General features: G+C 41.8%; 1 protein-coding gene across 4 annotated transcripts; it reads left to right on the plus strand.

Moving 5' to 3' along the window:
- The first annotated feature begins 535 nt into the window (after window positions 1-535).
- CANX (calnexin) lies at window positions 536-20,695 on the plus strand. 4 transcript variants are annotated; one of them, XM_074604482.1, is made up of 15 exons: window positions 536-612; window positions 8,956-9,144; window positions 9,614-9,687; window positions 10,197-10,255; window positions 10,605-10,746; window positions 12,021-12,102; window positions 14,371-14,563; window positions 15,455-15,644; window positions 16,389-16,502; window positions 17,001-17,157; window positions 17,481-17,696; window positions 18,099-18,218; window positions 18,320-18,455; window positions 18,607-18,698; window positions 19,322-20,695. In XM_074604482.1, the coding sequence occupies exons 2-15, from the start codon at window positions 8,959-8,961 to the stop codon at window positions 19,373-19,375; spliced, it is 1,815 nt and encodes a 604-aa protein (XP_074460583.1). In that variant the 5' UTR covers window positions 536-612; window positions 8,956-8,958; the 3' UTR covers window positions 19,376-20,695. The 4 variants fall into 4 exon arrangements, with proteins under 4 accessions (XP_074460583.1, XP_074460582.1, XP_074460584.1 ...); XM_074604481.1 differs by having other exon boundaries at window positions 590-667; XM_074604483.1 differs by having other exon boundaries at window positions 598-776.
- The last annotated feature ends 1,450 nt before the right edge of the window (window positions 20,696-22,145 follow it).

Below are 22,145 nucleotides of genomic sequence, written 5' to 3' on the forward strand. Positions count from 1 at the left end.
ACCTCCCGGGTGAGCCCCCCCCCCCCATCTCCAGCTGCACGGGCAGGCCCAGGGCTCCTCCGCTGCCGTGCGGTGAAGCGAGCCCGGCCGCTGGGCTCTCGCCTGAGGGCCTGCGGCGGCAGCAGGGCGAGGGTGTCCCCCCACCTCGGCCCCTCCACATCACCGGGCCGCCGCCGTCCCCGCGGCGCGGGGGCTGTGAGGCGGCGGGGAAGCCATGCCCCGGGCCGTTTGTCCATTTCACCGCCTCAGTCCGCTGCCGCCGCCCGCACCGCCCTGTCAGCCGCCGCAGCGGCCCTGAACGGAGAGTCGTTGGGTCCCCGCCCACATTTCAACAGCCTCCCCTCAGCCAGCCAATCACCCGCCACTTCCTGCAACCCCACCAACCAATAACAGCGCTCCACGAAGGGCAGAGCCGTTGGGGCGTGTTTTGAGGCGGGCGGGTCGTTGAGCGGCGGCTGTTTTAGCCAATAAAATTGTGGAGTTGGCGGCGGGGTGGGCGGGCGGGCGCGCTCTCGGCCAATGGGAGAGGAGGAGCGAGGTGGGCCGGGGGCGGAGCTGGCGAGCTGTTAGATAGGCGGGCGGCGGCGCTGGGCGCGCGGACACGTGACGGAGGTGAGGGCCGCGGAGGGGAGGGGAGGCTGGGGGCGGCGGACGGGGGCTGCGGCGGGTGAGTACAACTCTCCCCCGCCTCTACAGCCACCGGGGCGGCTCCGCTACTGCCGTGGTGGGGGAGCGGCAGCGGGCCCGCCCGCAGGGCACGCCGGGGGATTAGCGGGGTGAGGCGGCCGGGGAGCCGGGCCCGCCCGGGGGGGAGGGTGCGGTGGGCAGGGCCCGGTGGAGTCTTGGGTGTGGGGGGGAGCGGGGACCCCCGGGAGCTGGGGCGAGAGGGGTAGCCGTGCCTGGGGAGTCCCGGCGGCTGCGAGCGGTCACGGGGCGGCTGCGGGCGGCGCCGGAGCCCGCTAGTCCCCTGTAGGCCTCTGAGAGGCCTGGCGGGGAGCGGCGGGTCTTCTGGTAAGTTCTGGGACCTTTCGGCTGGCGAGCGGCTTGTGGCAGGGCCGGTGGGACACTTGGTTGCCCCCGCACGACGCGGAACGGCCTCAGAGAGGGAGGGAGGCCGGGGTCGGAGGTGGATGTGGGCTGGCCTATGGGTTTGGGTTTTATCTGGCTTCTTGCTCTCATGTCGGCCGCTAACGTGTGGGAATCGTCTTGAGCTGCCTCAAGACGCTCGCCATGAGCAGGAAGGCCCGCATAGAGGGGAGGTGGGTGCGGAGCTTGGCGTGTGGCCTGGTCTGGGCTGTGCGAGGGGAAGCAGAAGCCTCTGGAAGGGGGGAGATCAAGGCGCAGAACTGGAGGCCCAACAGGTGGGGAAGATGTGGTAATCAGAGAGCGAGGGAGGCCAAAGGTGAAGTACAAATGAGGAGACTGCAGCAGCAAGGTCTGAGAATTTTGGGGACCCGAAATGTACGTCTCGATTTTTGCTGCCTGAATATAATTTGTGTTGAGTGTCTTCAAAATAGTATATATGACATCTTGGTTTTAATTTTTGGCTGAGGATTGTATTGTGTGCTTTTAAAACAAACAAAAAAACCCCAACAAACCACACCTTTGAATTAAAGCATGCATAGCCTCCTGCTTTCTTGTCTGCACTGATTCTGAAGAGCGAACTTTCACATGCAGCTTTGTGGTTAAGAACTTTCTAGGCTGGTCTGTAGAAGGAGAAATGCTGCAGGTGATTTGGTTGTGAAGGGAAGCAGACATGTATTAATAGTAGTAGTAGTGGTAAAGGTCCAGACTTTATTAGTGTTAATGTAATTAATGTTGCAGCATTTCTGCAGAGCATTGTGGAAAGCTCTTTCTGTAACTTATTTAGAGTATGTTAGATGTCTGAAAACTAGTCTCTAGGAATGTAATGTAATTCTAAATTCAGTATGTTTACTTAACGTTGTCAAATATGTATAGCTAACACACAGGTTTTATGGGACACTTCAGCCGCTGTGGTTTGGGTTGTTGCTAAAATACTGCAAGGAGATAGCGGAACTGTAATAATATATGAGATAATACAGATAAAATACTGGTTAAATACAGGTTGAAATATGTTACTCTAGGTTCACTCTGATGCACTTGAACTGACTTCAAAAACTTCCTTATTGTTTATTTGGTCATATTACATGGGCTTATCCAAAACACTTAGCAAAACTGGGAAAAGCTTCAAGTTAAACTTTGTGTTTATATGAAGTCTCAGAATTTCAGTTAAAAAAAAAAAATTGTGAAGGGGATACTTGTATGGTTCACAGACAACATCACAAGCTGAGCATAAGATGTAAACTGCTTCCTGTTATCAGCTGCCCTCCTAGGAAGGGAAGCGTAATGCAAAACCGTAAGAAAGCTTGCAACTTCCGTTAGATTACCCTCTCACTTGATGTGCTGCAGCACTTCCCTTTAAGTAAATGAATAAATCCTTTACTGAGAATACACTGTAACTTGTGCTTAGCCCTGCCTTTTGCTTCCTTTTCTGGCCTTTCATTTTTCTGCCTCTAGTAGTGATTGTGATGGCAGTCTGTTCTTGCTGGAATCAATTCTGTAGCAGGGCAAACTTGAATGTGGTCTGAAAGATCTTGGGGCACCTCCAGATCTCCCCCTGCCTAATGTAATTTCCCTAGCAGCCCATCTGTTTTATGGTTAAAAAGCCTTGCAGTTCTGTCTTTGCCCTCCGAGGACTTCCAGTTCTGCGGGAGTAATCTCTTTGCTGACAAACAGTACATGGTGTTTTCTCCCTTACTGTATCTGCACTGTTGTACGTTATTTTTAGAAACTGGCATATTTGAAATGCTTAATAAAAGCAAGCTTTGTTGCTGTCACCTTTCACACTTAATCTCTTGCCTGGTTTGTGCTCCTTACAACCCAAACAGAAGGCAACTTTTTTTCTGTGGGACTATCAAGCTCTCCAGGAGAGGTTTGGGTAATCCTTTCCAGGAGACTTTTTTCTCAAACCTCATGTAGCAGTATATCCTAGCTACCCCCTCCTTAAAAATAAATTATATTTAAAAAAAAAAAAAAAGCGGGGGGGAAGGGGGCATCAGCAAACCACTCTTCCCTCCAGAGCTCCTGCCTCTGGCCTGTTGTGAGCAAGTCTATTTTAGTTGAGCCTTGTCTGCTGTTTGAGCTATGATGTTAAAGGCAGAATCTTCACAGTGCTGGGAGCTGTCTAGCTACAAAACTAAGTGTTTAAGGGGAAAAATAACGTTGTCTGCATCATACAAATTACTGCATATACGAATATAATTTCATTATGTTCCTCACAGAGGGGTGATGAGATAATGTACTGGTTGCTGAAATTACAGTGCTTGGCCACGTGGTTGTTCAGCTTTGTCATAGAGCGTAGATCTCCCAAATCTGCCTAGAGAGGGGTCTTAGACAACCGCAGATGACAGAACTGCACATGAAACTATGGCATTAAGCTGACTCTGCTGCCAACAGCTTAATTTCCTTTATCCTTGGCTACTTACTTTATCTCACAGTACTTTCACTTGTCCTGCTACAGCTCTTTTTGCTTTTGCCTACTGGATTGGAGTATTGACTCAGGGTTAAAATAACACGGCAGAAGGACTTCCAGCCATCTTAAACCAGCTGCTGGTTCATCATGAGGCTGTGTAAACAGTTACCCTGGCACCGCAGAGGCGCCAGGATGAGGAAGGTGGAGTGATTGTGAGATGTAGAAAAGGTTTCCTCTGCTATTCAGTAGCTCTGACTTTAAGAAGCTAGTGGACTACAAAGTAGGGTAGCCAAGCCTTTGCTCAGAAACCATAAAAATCTCATTTGAGAGTGAAAATGAGTATCTGTGTCTCAGCCTTTCTGTTCTTGTCTCATTGCAATTTTTTTTTGTTGTGATGAATTTCTTTACTTTTGTGCCTTTAAATTTTTCTTCTATAATTCTTGTCTTGCCTGAGGATGTATTGTGCCTATTTTTACTGGTGAGCTTCCACTGTAAATAACATACTGAAATTCAGTATTTGGAACACAGGACACAGCTAGCAAATTTTGTTCTTCCTATATTTAAGTCATTCAGCTGTCACTTCAGATGCAGCTGAAATAGAAATCAGATGTCTTCCAGTTAAATTGCCGAGGTGTAGTTCATAGTGACTTATTTTTAATAAGCCCCATTTCATCTGACTGTTAATTCTTCTAAAAAAAAAAAGTAACTAGGACCACCCAGCCATTCATTTGCTTTCCCTCCCCCCCCCCCCAAGTAGAATATGGCAAAAAAAGGAAAAAAAACCTCATAGGTTGAGATAAAGACAGTTTAATAGAATAGTAACTTAAGAGAAACTAATAATAATTATAATGGTAAAAGAACATATAAAATGAGTGAGCGATACAGTTGCTCACCACCTGATGATCGATTGCCCAGCCTGTCCTGAGCAGCAATTGTGAATTCCTGTCCCCTGGCCAACCCCCGTCTTGACTTAATATAGGCATTACTTAGCAACAGCTAAACCAATATGTGTTATCAACATTATTCTCATACTAAATCCAAAACACAGAAGCTACTAGGAAGAACATTATCTCAGCTGAAAGCAGAACAGTAGTAAACTAGATAGCCAGTAGCAATTCCAATGTAGTTATACATTCTGAAATATGCAGTGTTAAGAACTGGCTTGATGAACCACTCAAATAGATTAGTAACCAAGGAGATGATTAAACTGGTTTTGCAGGCTCTGTTTGACCTGACAGGGAAGTTACTTTCTAAATAGTATGTTCTGGAAGTATGATAGCATCCTTTGTGTGGGTGCTTTTGCTGTCTGTCCTTCCCCAGGACATGTATATTAGAGAGGTGACAACTGACTGCTGTATGGGTCAATTGTTTCCAGCATCATGCCAATAATTAAAAACAACTTTCCCTGTTATGCACAGTGAGGGGGGAATTCTAAATAAAAATAAATCTCAGAAGCTGCATGACTTCCTTGGTAGCCTTGAAATCCAAAGGTTAGCCCATTGCTTAGCCCTGCATTTTAAGAGTGCTACTTGTATGGCAAGAAGTTGATCTTGTCTCTGAATTTCATTCCGATTTGGTTTAGTTTTTACTTTGTAAAAAGTGAAGTCTGTGTCATGCAGCTGTTCCAGGTGTCTGTTTTCAGCACTCTGCTATAGCTCTTGTAAATTCCAGGGGCAAGTGCTTCGGCCTTTTGACAGTCAGGAGTTGGTGAACAGTACTTACGTCACCTGTGCTTTTTCTAGTGTAGGAGCTGGCTGTGGGTGGACACACAGACATAGAACAAATGATCTGTTAGGCCTGGCAGTCTTGAACTCTCTTCCTAGTTAGTACTTTAGTATTATACTACAGTACCTTTGATCCAAGTGGTGTGCCAATGTCTGTAAGTGTCTGAAGACCTTGTTAAAAAAAGTAGATGAAGTTTTGGTTTTCTCTGACATGCAGCAGTGTTATGGTGAAAATGAGGTTGTGCTCAAGTGGAATTGAGACATCACAAGCTCTTGCCTATTATGAAAGGGTTCCTTTGTTAAAGTCTTTTGGCAGTTAATGTGGTCAGAAATACACTAACCTTCAAAAATATCACACAGTTAAACCTAAAGAAGGGAAGTGCAGGCAGAGTAAAAAAATGGCTAATGATGATAATTGCTTGGAAATAGGACACTTCTTCAAGGGAGAAATCTGATCATAATAGAGTAGGTGGCTGTGCGTCTGAAGGTTAGACTACATTTTAGGTGACTAATGGAACACCCATAGTTGCTGGCAAGTTAAAGCTCCACTGAAAAATTGGTTTATGCCTGTTTTATACAAAACCTGAGTTTCTTCTCTCTTCCCCTCCCATTCTATCTTCTATTTAGGAATAACCTAATTTACTACAGCATAATCATGTTTATGTTGTGTCCCTAAGGATTGTGTGAAGTTGAAATTTTTTCCTGTAGCAGTACATCCGTTACGGATAAAAGTAGCTTTTTAAATATCGAAAGTGTGTGCCTCATTTGAATTGCTCTTCTGAGAACACGGTGTCTTTTATTTCTTATAATTTAGTTTGTATATTGATACAGATTAACAGAATAAGGAGCTTGGCATGAAAACTGGCAGTTGCAGGAGATGCTACCAGTCTGTACTCAAGGTGTATGAATTACAGCTTATGTTGAATTTGGGACTGATTTAATATGTAGGAGGTGTCCTAAACAGCTTTCTGTAGGGATATAAACTTGTGAATACTGCTTGCCAATGATGACAAAGAGGCAAGAACATGAAAATGGATTAGCTCTCTTCATGCTTCTAGCTTTCTTTTCTGGGGAGGAAAAAAGGAAGCTTGCTTGGGAATGTCAACAGGTAGTACTTCTGCCCTGAAATGAGGTTCGATGAGGCCTCAAATTCAGATGGAGCATTAACTGATAAATGTAGACCTGCAGGGTAGGTGCCTATGGTTATATCAGGAGCACAGATGTGCACAGTGCCATAGCTTCTGCCCCTGCCGTATGGGTCACTGGCAGAATTGCCTGGTTTCACTAGGCTGCTTTGACAGAAGAATTTCTGCACCAGCCTTGCCTGCGCTCTGAGGCGAAGTCCCTTTTCTGCTGACAAATACTTCCCAAGGATTGTAGTTGGGGTGGGATTGTGAAGTAGGTAATTATCACGTATGGACTCAGTACTGGCATGGAAGTTAGAAGGGGGTGATTTAGTTCTTTCATCAAAACTTTATTGCTGGTTGGCTAGTGTGAGATTACTTAAGGGATTATGTGTATGCTAAATCATTAATATCCCTTGAACAGGCTTGGGAGGAGGTATGCAGAAACTCCTTCCGCTTCAAAGGAGAGGAGAGTATTGACTTATCTTTAACCTTGCTATATTTTTAAAATAAACTTCCTTGTATCACTTTCCAAATCATGAAGTGGTCATTCTATCTGCATAATACAATTTGAAAGCCATTATAAAACTTGGCGTAAAATCTTCCTGAATTTAGCTGTGCTAAAAATGTGTTTGGTGAGGCCCTGTTGGTAAGAGAAAAGTCAGCCCTTCCCTTGGAAAGGTGTCCTTGTGCCACCTCATTTGTAGCTGCGTCAGTTACACAGGACACATCCAGGGCTCTAAAAATCACTTTTTCAAATGAAGTTTCAGGCTCTTGTTTTCTGTACTTTTTTTTTTTTGTGCTGGTGGGCATGAGTTTATGTAGAGAACATGCCGTCTATGTAAGAGGTACTTGAACTTCCAAACCAGTGTTTGCTTGACAGTTTTCATTCCTTGGTTTTGCATTGTGGTTCCCACATTAGTAATAAGAGCTATGAGCTGCTACAATGTCTGTAACTGTTTTCAGACTTGGTTGTACACTGTGCATTAAGCAAACATGCTTTGCTCATATGTAACACACTTGAAAGTAATTTTTTTGTCAGCTGTTCATGCTGTGAATGGTCTCCTTTTGGCTCAGAGGTGTTTCGGGGCAGTTGCCTGAACCGTGAGGGGGGGGTTGTGAGCGCACATTTAGACCGTAATCCTCAAGGCCATCACTATTGTTAGAAAACTGGCTGCAGTTGCATGTTGCTGTAGTGACAAACTGGGCATGACCTCAGCACAAGTCTTTAAAATATGGTTTTGTTGTAGTTATAAAACATCCTCTCCATCATTAGAAGTTAAAAAGTAAGCTAAGAATGGTATATCTGGTATGCAACGTAGTTTTGGAGTATTGGATAGTGCTGTTAAGCCTTTAAGACTCTAAATTCTTCTAGTTGCCTAAACATGCTTTGGAAAGTTGAAAGTTTGTTCTCTAGCATGAACTTGTGCCCCTATAGACACTACTAACTCTGCTTGAGTTATGTTTGGAAGTCTACAGGGCTACAGCCTGAGGCAGCAGTGTAAGGGAAGGAGGGGATGTTTGGTTTTGTACTTGTTTTCAAAAAAAAAAGTGTTAGACTCAGTTACAACTCTGGTTTGGGAAGAAAAATTTGGAATGTGATTCAAAGGAGCAAAGGTGATCAAGGCATAGGTTGGTTTTGTGTTTTGCTTCTTTTTGGGGCAGATAAACTGAGCAGAATACTAGGGGTGTTGCCTTCTGTATCAACCTAAAGGTGCAGTGATCTAGTTTTTCTAGAAAGAAAGTCAAATTGAAACCCATTTCCTCAAAGGTCTTTTGAGCTACATCTTGCCAAGATCTACCATGTATTAGGTGTGGCAATGCATTGGGCACCTTACAAATTAGTTGAAGTGTGATATTTTAATTCTGTTAAGCTTCTGTTACAGATTTTCTTCTTATGCTGTTAAATTAGAGCTTGAAAGAGGGGAATCAAACCAACTGTTAAATAGTAAGAAATTTTCTTCCTGAGTCTGCCTCGGTATTTAACTACTTGTAGGCATCTGCCAGTAGTATCAATGACTGTTGGCAGTAATTCAGGAATAAAACCCGGGGAAGGGGACTGGTGAATGAAAATGCTAGTGTCCCACAGTTGAAAGGACAAAAAAATAATGAACAGGGGAGAGAGGATTCGTTACTTCATAGATTTCTCCATGCTTGAAAGAGCTAGCTAATTGTATTTCAATTCCTGAATGGAAATTTCAGTTTCTGCATGATGCATTTTAGGTGTTTTGTTTAGGCTTTTGCAGGTACATAGGTTGTAGTGCTGTGTACAACAGTTTGCTGTTCTGCTTATGGACTGTGACAGTGCAAGAGCAACACTATGACCCTTCTGCAGCATGATCTGCAGAACTTGCACACATGGTCCTCCACTCAGTTAACACTTGTTTTGTATTAAATATTTAGCTTTATGTTGTATCGCCCTCCAGCTTTTGGAGTGGTCTCAACCAGCCAGATGCAGTGAAAAACTGGGGCTGAAAGATAAGTTTGCACTTCTTCAGTGGTATGACTAGACAATTCACCTGTTGTCTTGGGTGCTTGGTTTTGTACTGAGAAGCAATGCTTCGTTCTGTGTCCAGTGCTGGCTTGACCTCTTTGCCTTGTCTTATTTATTCAGATCATGGAGCTGAAATGGCTACTCTATGTGACCCTACTAGCTCTCGGGACTCTTGCTGTCCAGGCAAATGATATGGATGATGACAATGATGGTGATGATGTAGTTGATATTGAGGATGACTTGGACGATGGCATTGAGGAGGTAGAAGAGTTAAAGCCTGAAACGAGCACTCCTCCTCCAACTCCAAAGGTTTGGCATGGAACTTCTTTCAAAAATTGAATTACTGTTTGTGTTGTGGTTAATGTAAGTCTGATCAGAGTTGTCTTTACCTAGCTAACATTTAATACATTGTGATGTTATTAAAGATGTTATCTGGGATTAGGGCTTGGAGTTAAGCCCAGCTGCTTCGTTCCTATTCTCATGTCCCCCCATGTTCTTCCTGAAAACTTAGATCCACCCTTGAAACCTGTGATGTGATTATCAGGAGTTTAATGCTGATGTTTCTAGCTAGATATATACTTTTAGTTTTAGTTGCGGATGAGCACAATCGCTTGGCACAAGCAGCAATATTTACGTAACTTCAGTATTTATGCTGCAAGGGTGTTCAAGGTAAGCTGTACTTGAGCGTAGGGAGGGAATGTGAGCTGTACGTGCCTGTGTTTCTTTAGAGCAGAGAATATACCTTGAAAGGTGCATAAATGCCTCTCTTCTCCAATAGGTTACCTACAAGGCCCCAGTCCCAACTGGTGAGGTGTATTTTGCAGAGTCCTTTGATAAAGGAACTCTGGATGGGTGAGTATAATCTGAAGGATGATTCAATATAGCAAATAATTGAAAATTATGGTGAAAGGCAATGAAACCCTTTCTAGAGCCTGTATTATTCAAAATTGAATGAAAGGGCAGTGATTGGGGAGGACTACAGCAGTGACTATATGAGACTATATGTTAAGGTACTGAGCTAAACTAGTATTTCCTTAAGTTCTAGTAACAAAGGGAAGGTGAACTGTACATGTGTAATGTTTTAATCCCCATCTGACTTTTTACTTTCTTCAAGTAATGTGAGGATGGTGAGGTACTGCCTTTATTACTTTTTTTTTACAAGAGCAAGACACTGAGGCCATGATCATAGTTTAGGGGTGGGAAGTGGCAAATGCAGAAACCTTTGCAGACATGGGAATAGAACTCCTCAGGGGATCAAGGCACTAGAGTGTAGTCACAGGACAGCAAGCATTATCTTAAGGGCAGTATTTTTAGTGGGGAAAAAAGTATGGTTTTCTAATCATTTGATATCTGTCTTCTAGATGGATCCTTTCCAGAGCCAAAAAAGATGATGCAGATGATGAGATTGCCAAATATGATGGTGAGTCCAACACAGGCTTTGGATGATAAATGTTTCTGATGTCTTTTCCCACATCTGATAAATAGGTGCAAGTCTTTTTCTCTTTCCCAGTTAAAATTGTGTTTACTGAAGAAAATGTGAGGAGCATTTATATACCTGGCTAACAATATGAAGTGTAGGTCTGATTTAGACAAAATATCCAACTGGATATTTGAAAATAATTATTAGTGAAGATGTTATGCTAATAACTTGATAAGGTACCCTATAGTGTGTTATTGCAGAACAGAATGCTGACTATCTTGTTCAAAATTGGGCTAAACAAAGACTGTCTTGAACAAGTTTTGATAACACTTGGTTAATTTCTCTCCAGGTAAATGGGAAGTCCAAGACATGAAGGACACTAAGCTTCCAGGAGACAAAGGGCTTGTATTGGTAACTCGAGCCAAGCATCATGCGATTTCATCCAAACTTTCAAAGCCTTTTGTATTTGATACCAAACCCCTTATTATACAGTAAGTAAAGGATAACTTAATGTTCTGTTATTTCAAGGGTGACATGATAGCAGGCTGATGTTTATTCCATAACTGAGCTGTTTGATGACACAAGATGCTGTAACCTATTATTATACTGTTTAAGTAAGAGTAAAATAGCAACCCAGATTCCCAAAGTCGGAAGTTAGGAACAGCATGGGTCTCTCTGAAGCCTGAAAAGGAAAGAAGTCTATAAAAACTTGACTTGGTAACCTGTCTTGGGACTTCAATTTGATTGTAGTAACAAGGTCAGGCAACTGACTTTTGTACTGCTAATTGTGAAAATCCTTGTCCTTTTGGACAAAAGCTGGTCTGTATGTAGGTCAGCGTACTTCCTTATGCAGTGAACTGCACCCTGTTTCCAAGGTGGAGTGGATGGAGTGGTAAAGATGCACTCGTTTCCTCCTTCCTTTGTCTTAGTTCCTGTGTCATGGAAGATGAACAGCTTGCCTAGCTCTGGCCATGACTGATGTAGAAGAATCTACTTGCATGTATGTTAGAATAGCAAGTCAGGGGAAGAAAATAATTCAGTGTGAACAGCTGAATTGTGGATTACTACCTACTTTATCAGTTTTAAACAGAGTAAGCTAATTTGTATTTGCATAAGATAATGAGTTGGTCACTTTGCTTTGCCTGACTGTTTAGTTTTGGCTCAAAATACAAAGCTAAAAATAAATCCCAGTGGTCATCCACTCCAGCTGCTGGCATTGAGAGAGGATCAAGCATACTTAGCCTATTCCAGACAGAGATGTTTTGCCTTTTTCAGACTCCTTGGCATTCCTAAATATACTGTTGTATGCTTATAACCCTAAAGGGGCTTCTCCTGGGATCCAATTGTTGTTGCTTTGGTAGTCTTGCAAATTGAGTTGTCTGTCTGCCATAGTAGTTGTGGGGAAAATAATTGGCTTGCCTTAATCTCTATTGCAGTGTCTTACACATTGGAAAGCTTTTCCTTCCTTCTCTCTACTTCTAGATCATAATCTTCTAGACCAGCACTCAATTCCTTTAATCTTTTCTCTCAGATTAAGTCTTCTAAATCCTCAATTTTTCTTGTTTCTCAGGCCCTTGTGAATATTTGCTTAGTACTTAGAGTTCAGTGTGTATTTTGGTATTCACTGGGCACATGATTTAAAGCAAACAACAACAAAACAGTCTTACTCTTCATTTGTTTGAAAATTTGTAATTGTGTATTACAGAAATAATTTTTCATTGTGTATAATATGTTTCTCCCCTTCTGTGTCCAAAACTAAAATTAGGTATGAAGTAAACTTCCAAAATGGAATAGAATGTGGTGGGGCCTATGTGAAATTGCTTTCAAAAACCCCCGAATTGAACCTGGTGAGTAATGCTGCTACTTTGAGTATTAGCTGTGAAAGGAGGCTTTTTCACTTTGCTTCTACCTGAAGAAACCTCTTCAGTAAAGGCAGTGCGGGCATATTTAGGGTCTGATCACCAAAGTGCTTTGCACTCAGCAGTTTCCCACTATTTTCAATTGGAGAAGGTAAATACTGAAATCTTCTGGACTCCTGAGTGAAAACTCTGGACTTCCCTAGTAGCTGAACAGTTCTAGAGCTTTGCTAAAGTCTGCAATACTTCAGATTTCCCTAGGTTCGAGGACCAAAGAGGAGGTATCTTATGAAAGCAACCAGTCTATGAGGAGAAACCTCAGGAAGCTGTTGTGCAAAAGGAAGATTCCGTGTTTCATCTTCTAAAACAGACTAATGCAAATAACTAAAAATATACCTTGCATTTATTGCCTTGCCTTTGTCAGGTGAACCCACTTGTTACTGAGTTTATTTTAAAAAAGTCTTGAGGTTGGACTGGATACATCCTTATATGTTCACACTAGCTATATAGAACTATTTGCTTCATAAATGAACCTTGAACGCATTGTCTTAGAAGTGTGGTCATTGGAAAAGACCATGCTACAACTCCCAAGGATTAAGAATCATTTTCTCTCCTGTCAGTCACATACCTACCTAAAGTGGTTTAGCCTATTCAGACAAAGCTTAACTGCTGGGTCACCTTGCACAGGCTTTTGTACCCTACAGGTTTTCTTTTGCCGTCTTCCTAGACTTTATATGAAGTACCTTTTATGACTTGTTACCCTTCCTTCTCCTGTCATTCTGCAGTCTCACTGGAGTTGTAGTATTAACGCAGACTCCAAAGTATTAAAAAGACACCCAAAAGACTATTTGGCTGCCTAACCAGTTCCATATGTGCATTGAATTTTAAGATAATGTTAGCAAGAACAAAAAGACTTGTTTTGCAGTCTTCAATGGTGAGATTATTATATCCAATTAGGTCTCAGATTGAGACCCTATACCAGTTCATAAGTGTGTAAACTAAATACAACTTGGCCTCACTGTTAATGCTGCTTCTCACTTTGTGTGAAAGAAACTCACTGGACTAGCTAATCATTCATTATTACCAGCAACTGATACTTCTATATGGGTAGCTTTTAAAATCTGTTAAAGGAGAAGCCTTTGCCTGAGCATTCCCACACTATTCAAGGAGTTGCACGCACGCCACCTGAGTTGTGACTGCTTGGACCAGAGTCACTTTGTGGCAGGTGACTCCAGTGAGACGATGGGTGCTCCTTTTGACTCCTCTCATACACTTACTCTTGGGCAAGCTTCTCCCTGAGGCTTGACCCTAGGTTTCCCACAGCTGAGTCTCAGGCATCAGATTTTATAAAAATAAATAACTTAATTGAAAGGTGCAGCAGCAGGGTCAACTAGCTGGGTGCCTCCAGAGAGGGACCATGAACAAAGAAATCCCTGGGCAGTTATGCCCTTGTGATCCATACACCCTCCCCTCGTGCTCTTTGCATGCTGTTCATGTGTCTTTTAGTACAATAGTGATTTTTGGTTTGGGGTCTTATGGGATTCTTCTTCTGCATCAAGGCAGGCCGTTGACTGTTCTTACCTCATTGATTTGCGGTCTCTGCTGGTGGTTGTGGCCTCCTTATTTCTGGTTTATGCTTCTTGTGCACCTGTGCTCACTGGCAGAACTCAGGGAACTGAAAAGTCCCAGACTTAGGGGAAAATACTACCAAAACATCAGTGTGTTACCAACATTTTTCTTATAAGACTAAACACAGCACCGTACCAGCTGCTAGGAAAATTACTGAGAAAATTAACTCTATTGCTGCCTAAAGGCTTCAGCAAATCTAGCCCCTCCTGCTAAGTAAAGCTAGGCAAGCAGTATAAATCGCACCACGTTATAACCTAAGTAATTTATTCTAATTAAAACTTACTTATTTAAGCTAAATGACTAATAATTCTCAACAAAATCCTTTGTCGTGATGTAGAAACATACCTAAACATTGTGGTTGTCACTTACATTTATCTCTTTGATAATACTTGAATAGGTGCTGTTTTCCATCTGGGAAGTGGAGACCAAGGGTGCAAAATCAAGTAGCTGGGATAATTTTGGTGTTTTTTCTGGAGGCTTGTATTCATCATACAAGCTTCAGTGTGGGTACTTCACTGGGTTGATATCCAAGTTGCAGAGTAATTTCTAATGAATTGGGAGTTCTTATGACAGGCAGTGACTTAAGTATATTTCAAAATAATGGAATGAAGTTTTGTATTGTTTTTAAAGGATCAGTTCCATGACAAAACTCCGTATACAATCATGTTTGGCCCTGACAAATGTGGAGAGGACTATAAATTGCACTTCATCTTCCGGCACAAAAACCCAAAGACTGGCAAATATGAGGAAAAGCACGCAAAGCGTCCAGATGCCGACCTGAAGACTTACTTTACTGATAAGAAGACCCATCTTTATACTCTGGGTATGGTGACTGTTAACTGTGCATGTTAACAACTGCTACTATGTTTCCTGATTCAAAAGCTCAAAAATACAACTAAAAACCACTTGAAAGCTCTGAATGCAAAATCTGGCTGTATTATACAAAGGCTTATTTCTTCCTTGCAAGAAGTCTTGATTCATGTAAGAAAGGTCATGAGAGACCTTGAACTTAATAGTTAAAGGAGAACTGAATTTCAGAGCAGTCACGAGTAACTTGATATGCTATGTATATCCAAAATAATTATCAGCATTTATAAACTGCTTGAATGCTGCCCTCTAGTAAATTGGGATATACTAGGCTTTACATTTGGAGGGATAGTCTTTTTTTCCTGCTGCTTTCAGAGTACCAGACAAATTCGGTGGTTCTTGAAGTACGAGGTCTTGTCTGGTATATTAGCTGTGACTAAAATCTTTCAGAGGGTACTCGGGAGGATCTTTCTAGCTTTTCCTACTACAGAGGCAGCAATGGATAAAGGAGTGAGATTAAAATCCTGTGAGTCAGTAGTAGGTAGTCTTATTCTTGAGTAGAATATGAATACATACATTATTACTATAAAGCAATAACTTCCTGTGCCGAAGTCAACTTGCTGTGGTAACTGGTAAATCACTTTACAAGCTTCTTTGTGTTTTTAGCATATTTAAAGTAGGACTCTTGCAATGAGCCTTCTTTCTCACAAGGTGAGATGTGGTACATCGTCACTGGTTACTCGTTGGCCTAAGGAGGAAGGTTTTTAACGATTCTTTAAAACAGTTGCTGGGTAGGTGGTAGCTTGGACTGCTGAAGTTTTAGTTGTACAGTGGGGGGTGAGCGATGCTTTATGATGCACGCTTTGTATCATATATGTAATGGCTACATCAACTTCTTTCCTTACAGTCTTGAATCCTGATAATAGTTTTGAAATACTGGTTGATCAAACGGTTGTCAACAGTGGGAATTTGCTAAATGATATGTCTCCTCCTGTGAATCCACCCCGAGAGATTGAGGACCCAAATGACCAGAAGCCTGAGGACTGGGATGAGAGACCAAAAATCCCAGACCCAGATGCTGTTAAACCGGATGACTGGTAAGCTGTTGGAGGGGTGGAACTGAGGGAGGCCTTAGCCTGATAATTTGGTCCTGATCAAAAAGTCTTGCTCATATGACTTATAGAAGGCTTTGAGTCTCACCCTTGCAATCAAAACACAATCGGTTTAGGTATCTGAGCAGCAGTTTGGTAGACAAAGGCAGACAGGATCCATGTCCTCTGGGAATTACTGTTTAGTGCTCCAGTTACTGTGCTGGCCACAGATGAAGCCTTTACTGAAACAGCTATGCTAGCTGATGCTTTCATCCCTCATGAGATCAAAAGATGAGCTGCAGAAGATATAACTGTAAGATGTTTGTAGTTGTTTGTGTAATGCCTAGTTACATGTGACTGAAATATCTGACATCCTAAATCAGAAACGGATACTGAGTTTTTGCTGTTGAACCGATGCTTTGTGAACCATACTCAGTTTCAAGCTCAAATGTGTGTTTGCAGCGACCGCTAAGATGCAGGATTTGTTGTAATGTGCCCTTCCTAGATTGGTTTTAAAAAATTAATATTACCTTACAGTTGGTGCCATGACTGTTCCATGAGGCACAGGTATGGGTAACAGATGGCAAGGCAATTCTGTTCTGAAATCACATTGTCACACTTACCCTGTGAGAAGTGTGAAGCAGGCTGCTTGTCTAATCAGTGGGCTTGTTCAGAGTCTGTAGAATCGTGCTTTTCGGTTAAGAACTTTTATATGTTGTCTGTGTTAATACATGATAATGTGTTCTCAAGGGATGAGGATGCTCCTGCAAAGATTGCAGATGAAAATGCTGTGAAACCAGAGGGCTGGCTGGATGATGAGCCAGAATATGTAGCGGACCCTGATGCTGAGAAGCCTGAAGATTGGTATGTTTACTGCCTGTTGCAAATGACAGCAAATATTTCATGGCTTTGGTACTGGCTTTTACAAGTATAAGAACAGCTAGTTCGTTGTTGCTCACTAACAAAGTTGTTGATTCAGGCTATCTTGCTTCAAAAGTAGAAGGCAGAGTTGGTCAGAGGAATCTTGGCTTCTTGTGTTCACTTGTGCACTCTTCAACTCTGCTGTGATTGTAAGCTGAACAGGGCGAAGATGGTCATCTTGCGGTTGTACCACACTTGAAAGAGGCAGTGGGGGAGGCTGTGCACAGAGACAGGCTTTTGTTGAGCTTTTGTGCTTCCAAGCTGCTATTTGAAATCATCATTCCTTCTGCAGTGCCTTTATCTACAGACCTATGCTTTATAAAGTTTCAGTATTCCCATTTTGTGGCAGGAATTTTAATTTTCCTATAAATCAGACATTGCCTAAGTCTTATTCTGTTTTAAGGCAAGGGGTGGACTTCAAAACAGAATTTCCTTTTTCAGGGATGAGGATATGGATGGTGAATGGGAGGCACCTCAGATTGCAAATCCTAAATGTGAGACAGCTCCTGGCTGTGGTACCTGGCAGCGACCAATGATTGACAATCCAAACTACAAAGGCAAATGGAAGCCTCCTATGATAGATAACGTGAACTATCAGGTTGGTATTTTTATTGCGTAGACTGCTGGACAGTGCAGCATTGCTCTTACAAAAATCATTCTGATCTAGATTCAGCAGGTGTAATTAAGAACAGAAACACTGTCATGATTGTACTGTGTTTGAAGTGGACAGATTCTAAGCGTTTTTTTTTTACTTGGCTTCACTTTGTGGCACAAATGAAAATTGATTCCCAAACCCTGATGACTTGCACCCATAGACATTCTAATTAAGTGCAATGAATTGGTCTTTCTCTCAGTTCAAAATGGGCTGAAAAATAAAAAGTGTATTCTAGGAGATGAGGCTGAACGTCTTGTCTTTTCTAGGGTATATGGAAACCTAGGAAGATCCCAAACCCAGATTTCTTTGAAGACTTGGAACCTTTCAAGATGACTCCCTTCAGTGCTGTGGGGCTTGAGCTATGGTCAATGACTTCTGACATCTTTTTTGACAACTTCATCATCTGTACTGAAAGAGCTGTGGCTGATGATTGGGCCAGTGATGGCTGGGGTCTGAAAAAGGCAGCTGATGGTGCTGCAGAGGTGAGAAATAAGTTTCATTGTGTGCTTCTGACTGGAAAAGCAGGAGCATTGCTGCTGTTCTCTCCCACAGTCTTTATTGACATATATGTACCAAAGCTAGGGGTTGTGATAAACCAGATTAGAATCTCAATTCCTAATTATAATATGGTAATGGTTGCTATAAATAGCAATGAGTACTCGCTGCTCTTTTATGAGGTTTTTGCTCTGGCTGTTAACTTTAGCCTAATTCTTAATTTGCAAACTATGGAAAAAGTACTTGTGCAGGTTACCTTTAATTTTTTTGACGTATGAAATACAATGTTCAAAGTTGCAAAAAGCCTCTTTGAAAATTCTGTGTCTTTAAACTTAACTGCTACGGCTTGCTGTATGGGATGAAATTTGACAATTTTTTTTATCTTGCAGTCTGGTGTTGTAGGCCAGATGATGGCAGCCGCTGAAGAGCGTCCCTGGCTTTGGGTAGTCTATATCCTCACTGTGGCTCTGCCAGTGTTCCTTGTTATACTTTTCTACTGTTCTGGGAAGGTATGCATTTCCTCCAATAATTAGTATAATGTTTAGAAGAGATCCAGCAAAATGTGCCTCAGCATCACAAATAATTGCTGGGTTTTGACACTTTTGTTTAGAAACAGCCAAGTGCTGCAGAATACAAAAAGACTGATGCTCCTCAGCCGGATGTGATGGATGAGGAGAAAGAGGAAGAAAAAGACAAAGGGGACAAGGAAGAGGAGGAGGAAGAGGAAGCAAATGAGGAAAAGCTAGGTAGGTAAACTAGATAATCTTGAAACAGTTTTGAGGTTTTTTTTCTCTCATACAATAAAATGGGAGGATTGTCAGATGTGGAGTAAAGCCAATGGTGAACTAAAGGTAAGTCAGGAATGAGAATGGTATTTTTTTTTTTTACTTCCCTTAGAAGAGAAGCAGAAAAGTGATGCTGACATAGGAAGTGTTAGTCAAGAGGAGGAGGAAGAGGAGGAGGAAGAGGACAGGAAACCTGCATCAGAGGTAAGAGTGCTTAATCTTTGAGGGAAGTCTTGTGCGTATTTGTTTTTTCTTCAGTAAGGCTTGTTCTACATGACTTAAGTGTTAAAAGTTAACCTGGCCCATGTGAAACTCCCTCCCAATGTCAGAACTTTGGAAAACTTAATCACCCTGCAAGAATAGGAATTGCTGCGGCCAACTTCAGCAGAGCTGGGCACCTTGCTACAGGCACTGCCATAGACCCTGCATTGTGAGAGGAGTGGGACTGCGTGGAATGCATCTTCTTGAGGCAAAAGGCTTATTCAGCTTTGTATGCAGTTAGGATGTGACCTCAGGTGCTCCACGCTGACATAATGGCTGACTTAAAAATGGGTGGAGCGTTGCTTGAAGTTAAAGGGATTCTTATGGCAGCAGAAGCTGTTGAGTACTCTCAGCAAATAGTGTATGGCCACTGTGAAAACAAAAGGATTTGTGTGTTTGCCATGTATAGAAAGGGAGGGGTAGTAGCAGCAGTAGGTCCTTTCAAAAATTAAATCCTGACGTAGAACTGAAAGTAGATTATTCTTTGTAGGTTTTCTCAAAATGTATTTTAAGGGTATTCTTAAGTTTTTATTTCCTTGATGTTTACACAAATTACTTTCTTGCAGGAGGAGGAAACTGTGAATAGATCACCCAGAAACAGAAAGCCAAGGAAAGATTGAAAAAAGTCGTAAGAACTTGATCTGTGATTACTTTTTTTTTTTTTCAAAACATGGTTCTGGGAGAGGACCTTGGACACCTTACATTGAAACTTGGACAAACCTCAAGATTTCACCATCCACAGGTTCCAGTCACACTATCCAATGTAATGGAGTGTCTAGCAGTAAAATATTTGCAATCATCTGTTTTAAAGAACATCATTCCTGTAGAAAGAATGCATTTAATATAATGGGCTGTGGATTTTGGAATGTAACATAACTAACCTTTTCATTTTTGGTTTTAAATATTCCGTTCTGTTTAAGTAGATTGGTAGAACTTTTTCAGTCTCAAACCTTGGCTTAATTTAATATATTAATTAGTGAAAAATAACAATGAATCTTGAAAGTGCTAGGTGATAAAAATGCAGTTTTATAACTAGTTTTTTTTACAGAGATGTAAATTCCTAAATGCACCAGTGTCTTTATATCCCTTAAAATTTGATAATTGTTTAAAGAAAAGTTGTCGATATATTTGACAACCCCTCTGCCCTCAAAAGAAAACTGGGGAGGAGGTATGGGGAAACCAGTAGTGAAACTCTCTAATCAACTTAATTCTTTTGTGGGGAGGGGAAAGAGGAAGAAGGGTGGAAGGAAGGGGTTAGTCAGTCTATAGAACATGCGTACTGTGCATGGCTAAAGCCCTGTTAAGTGTTGACAAATGATCTAGGGTTTGGAGTGGGTCATCTTAATGTGGCATTTAATCCTGCAGACCTTGCAGATAATGGATTTTGTTAGTTCTTGAACTCTTTGTAAAGATTATGGGTTGTTGTTGGGGGGGGGGAGGGTTAGACTACTTCCCCCTTTCCCCTCTGCTCAGCCACTGATGCTTTCCTTTCTCTGTGGCTATACAGCTTTTCTGAGCGCGGCTTTGCCTCAGTTGCTGAAGCGCTTCATTTCTCAGCTCATCGTCAAACTCTTACTTTTATAGCTAGGCCTACTCCTTTCCAGGGTCCAAACACTGGATAGGACAGTGTCCCATATCCTCTCACTGTTATCACTGTGTGTCTACTCCTGTAGAAATGGGGGAGGTAGTCAGGTAGACAAGTTGACTGAGTATTTGTTAAGGAAAAAAATAAATAAAAAACAAAAACAAAAAAACCAACCAAGATGTCAGTATTGTAGGTGGGGAAGGAGCATGTGGAAAATCTTGAACTGGTATGTGAAACTGTTTTAAGTCTTTTATCTGCTCTTCATGTAACAAATGCATCCTAAATTATATTGTGAATGTTAGGGAGTTCCAATTCCAGATGAATAAATTTTTTTAAAGCGTTGGAGTCTACCATATTATACTGTTTCAGACACTTTCTTGTGTGGAATGCAGGTGATCACTACAAGAGCATACCTCTGAGGGTGAAATCTATGTAACTTCATTACACTGTACCAAATATGTTGGTGTTTGGATGTCTATATAGATAAACTTTTGCCTTTGTTTAGAGTGAAATTAAATGTCCTGAAATTACTCTTCTTGCACTGAATTTAAACACTCCAGTGTTGTTTGGTCATAGCATAGGTATAGTGTGGGGAATAATTCCCAGGGGTTGGGGAGGGATGAGTGTTGCAGTTACCTTGCAAACAATCTAACCAATCAACTAAAAACCTCTTGGTTTGGGGGTTTGTGGTTTTTGTGGTGTGGGGTTTTTTTCTTTTTTTTTTTTTTTTTTTTGTAAAACACCTTTTGCTGCCTGTCCTCATGTTGTATCCCTTGGTTGTTGTGTTTGAAAGACTAGTGATCACAAATGCATAGCAGGATTTCTTGATCTTTCTGCGGTGTGCAAATAAACTATTGTAAGCAAGATACTGGAAGTAATTTCAGACTTCTGTTGGGAGCTATTGCATGTTTAGAATGCCTTTGCCTGTTGAACACCTGGTAAATACTGCTCCTTATTGCAAAAATAGCTTATACTCTGACATGGAAGATGTCATAGCTTAAGCATTGCTACTAGCTTGCTCTCAGGACTGTATTTTTATCAAGGAGCAGCTGCTATTTATGACTCTCAGTCCTTTGAGATGAAATATATGTAAATGGTTTCAATTCAGCTAACATTTTGAGCACAACGTGAAAATCTATTAATGTTTTTTTTATCTTAAATGCAAATTGCCTTAAATTCCCAAACAATTCATGTGCATACATGTTCTTTCAAAGCATCAAAAGTGAACTTAAGATCTGCTATCAGCTTTTAAATAGTATTATATTAAAGCTAATTGTAAATCTACATTTGCTTCTGCTAAATCTCCTGAAAAGGTCTCCTGTCTGCATGTTACGGCTTTTTTTTTTTTTTTGATACCATAGTGTATGCTTCTTAAATAATCACTACAATAAATGAAGACTTTCCAAAATGGATAGACAACTCCAAAAGTTACTTTTTATCCTGCTTTCTGACTTGGGTGGCTCAGTTTAACCTCGGAATCGCTCTTGTTTCTAAGGCCTTGGAGGAAAAAAGTTATCTGTTTATCTTGAGAACTCTTACAGCACAGTTGTGTTGTTGAAGTACTGAACCTCTGCTCGGTTGTGACCTGTGAACTAGGTTTGGAACTTACAAATACTTGAAGGTGGTTTTGGGCCTTTTGTGTCTGTGTACCGGAGAGTGGCTTCTGAAAAGGATGCTCTGCTCCACCGAATGTGCTGGGGGGTTGGATTGAGATGGTGAATCAGACCAAAACCCTGGGGGGAGTTAGGTGCAGGCAGGGTCTGAAACACAGGGCAGCAGAAATGCTGAAAACAAGGTTTTTTTCC

This window comes from Larus michahellis, chromosome 11, assembly GCF_964199755.1.
Source record: "Larus michahellis chromosome 11, bLarMic1.1, whole genome shotgun sequence".
NCBI classification, from domain to species: Eukaryota; Metazoa; Chordata; class Aves; order Charadriiformes; family Laridae; genus Larus; species Larus michahellis.

Coding starts and splice junctions, on each gene's coding strand:
- CANX (XM_074604482.1), top strand. CDS start 8,959: ATGGAGCTGAAATGGCTACTCTATGTGACCCTACTAGCTCTCGGGACT. Junction 14,564..15,454: donor GACCCATCTTTATACTCTGG/GTATGGTGACTG, acceptor CTTTCCTTACAG/TCTTGAATCCTGATAATAGT. Junction 18,456..18,606: donor AGCAAATGAGGAAAAGCTAG/GTAGGTAAACTA, acceptor TACTTCCCTTAG/AAGAGAAGCAGAAAAGTGAT.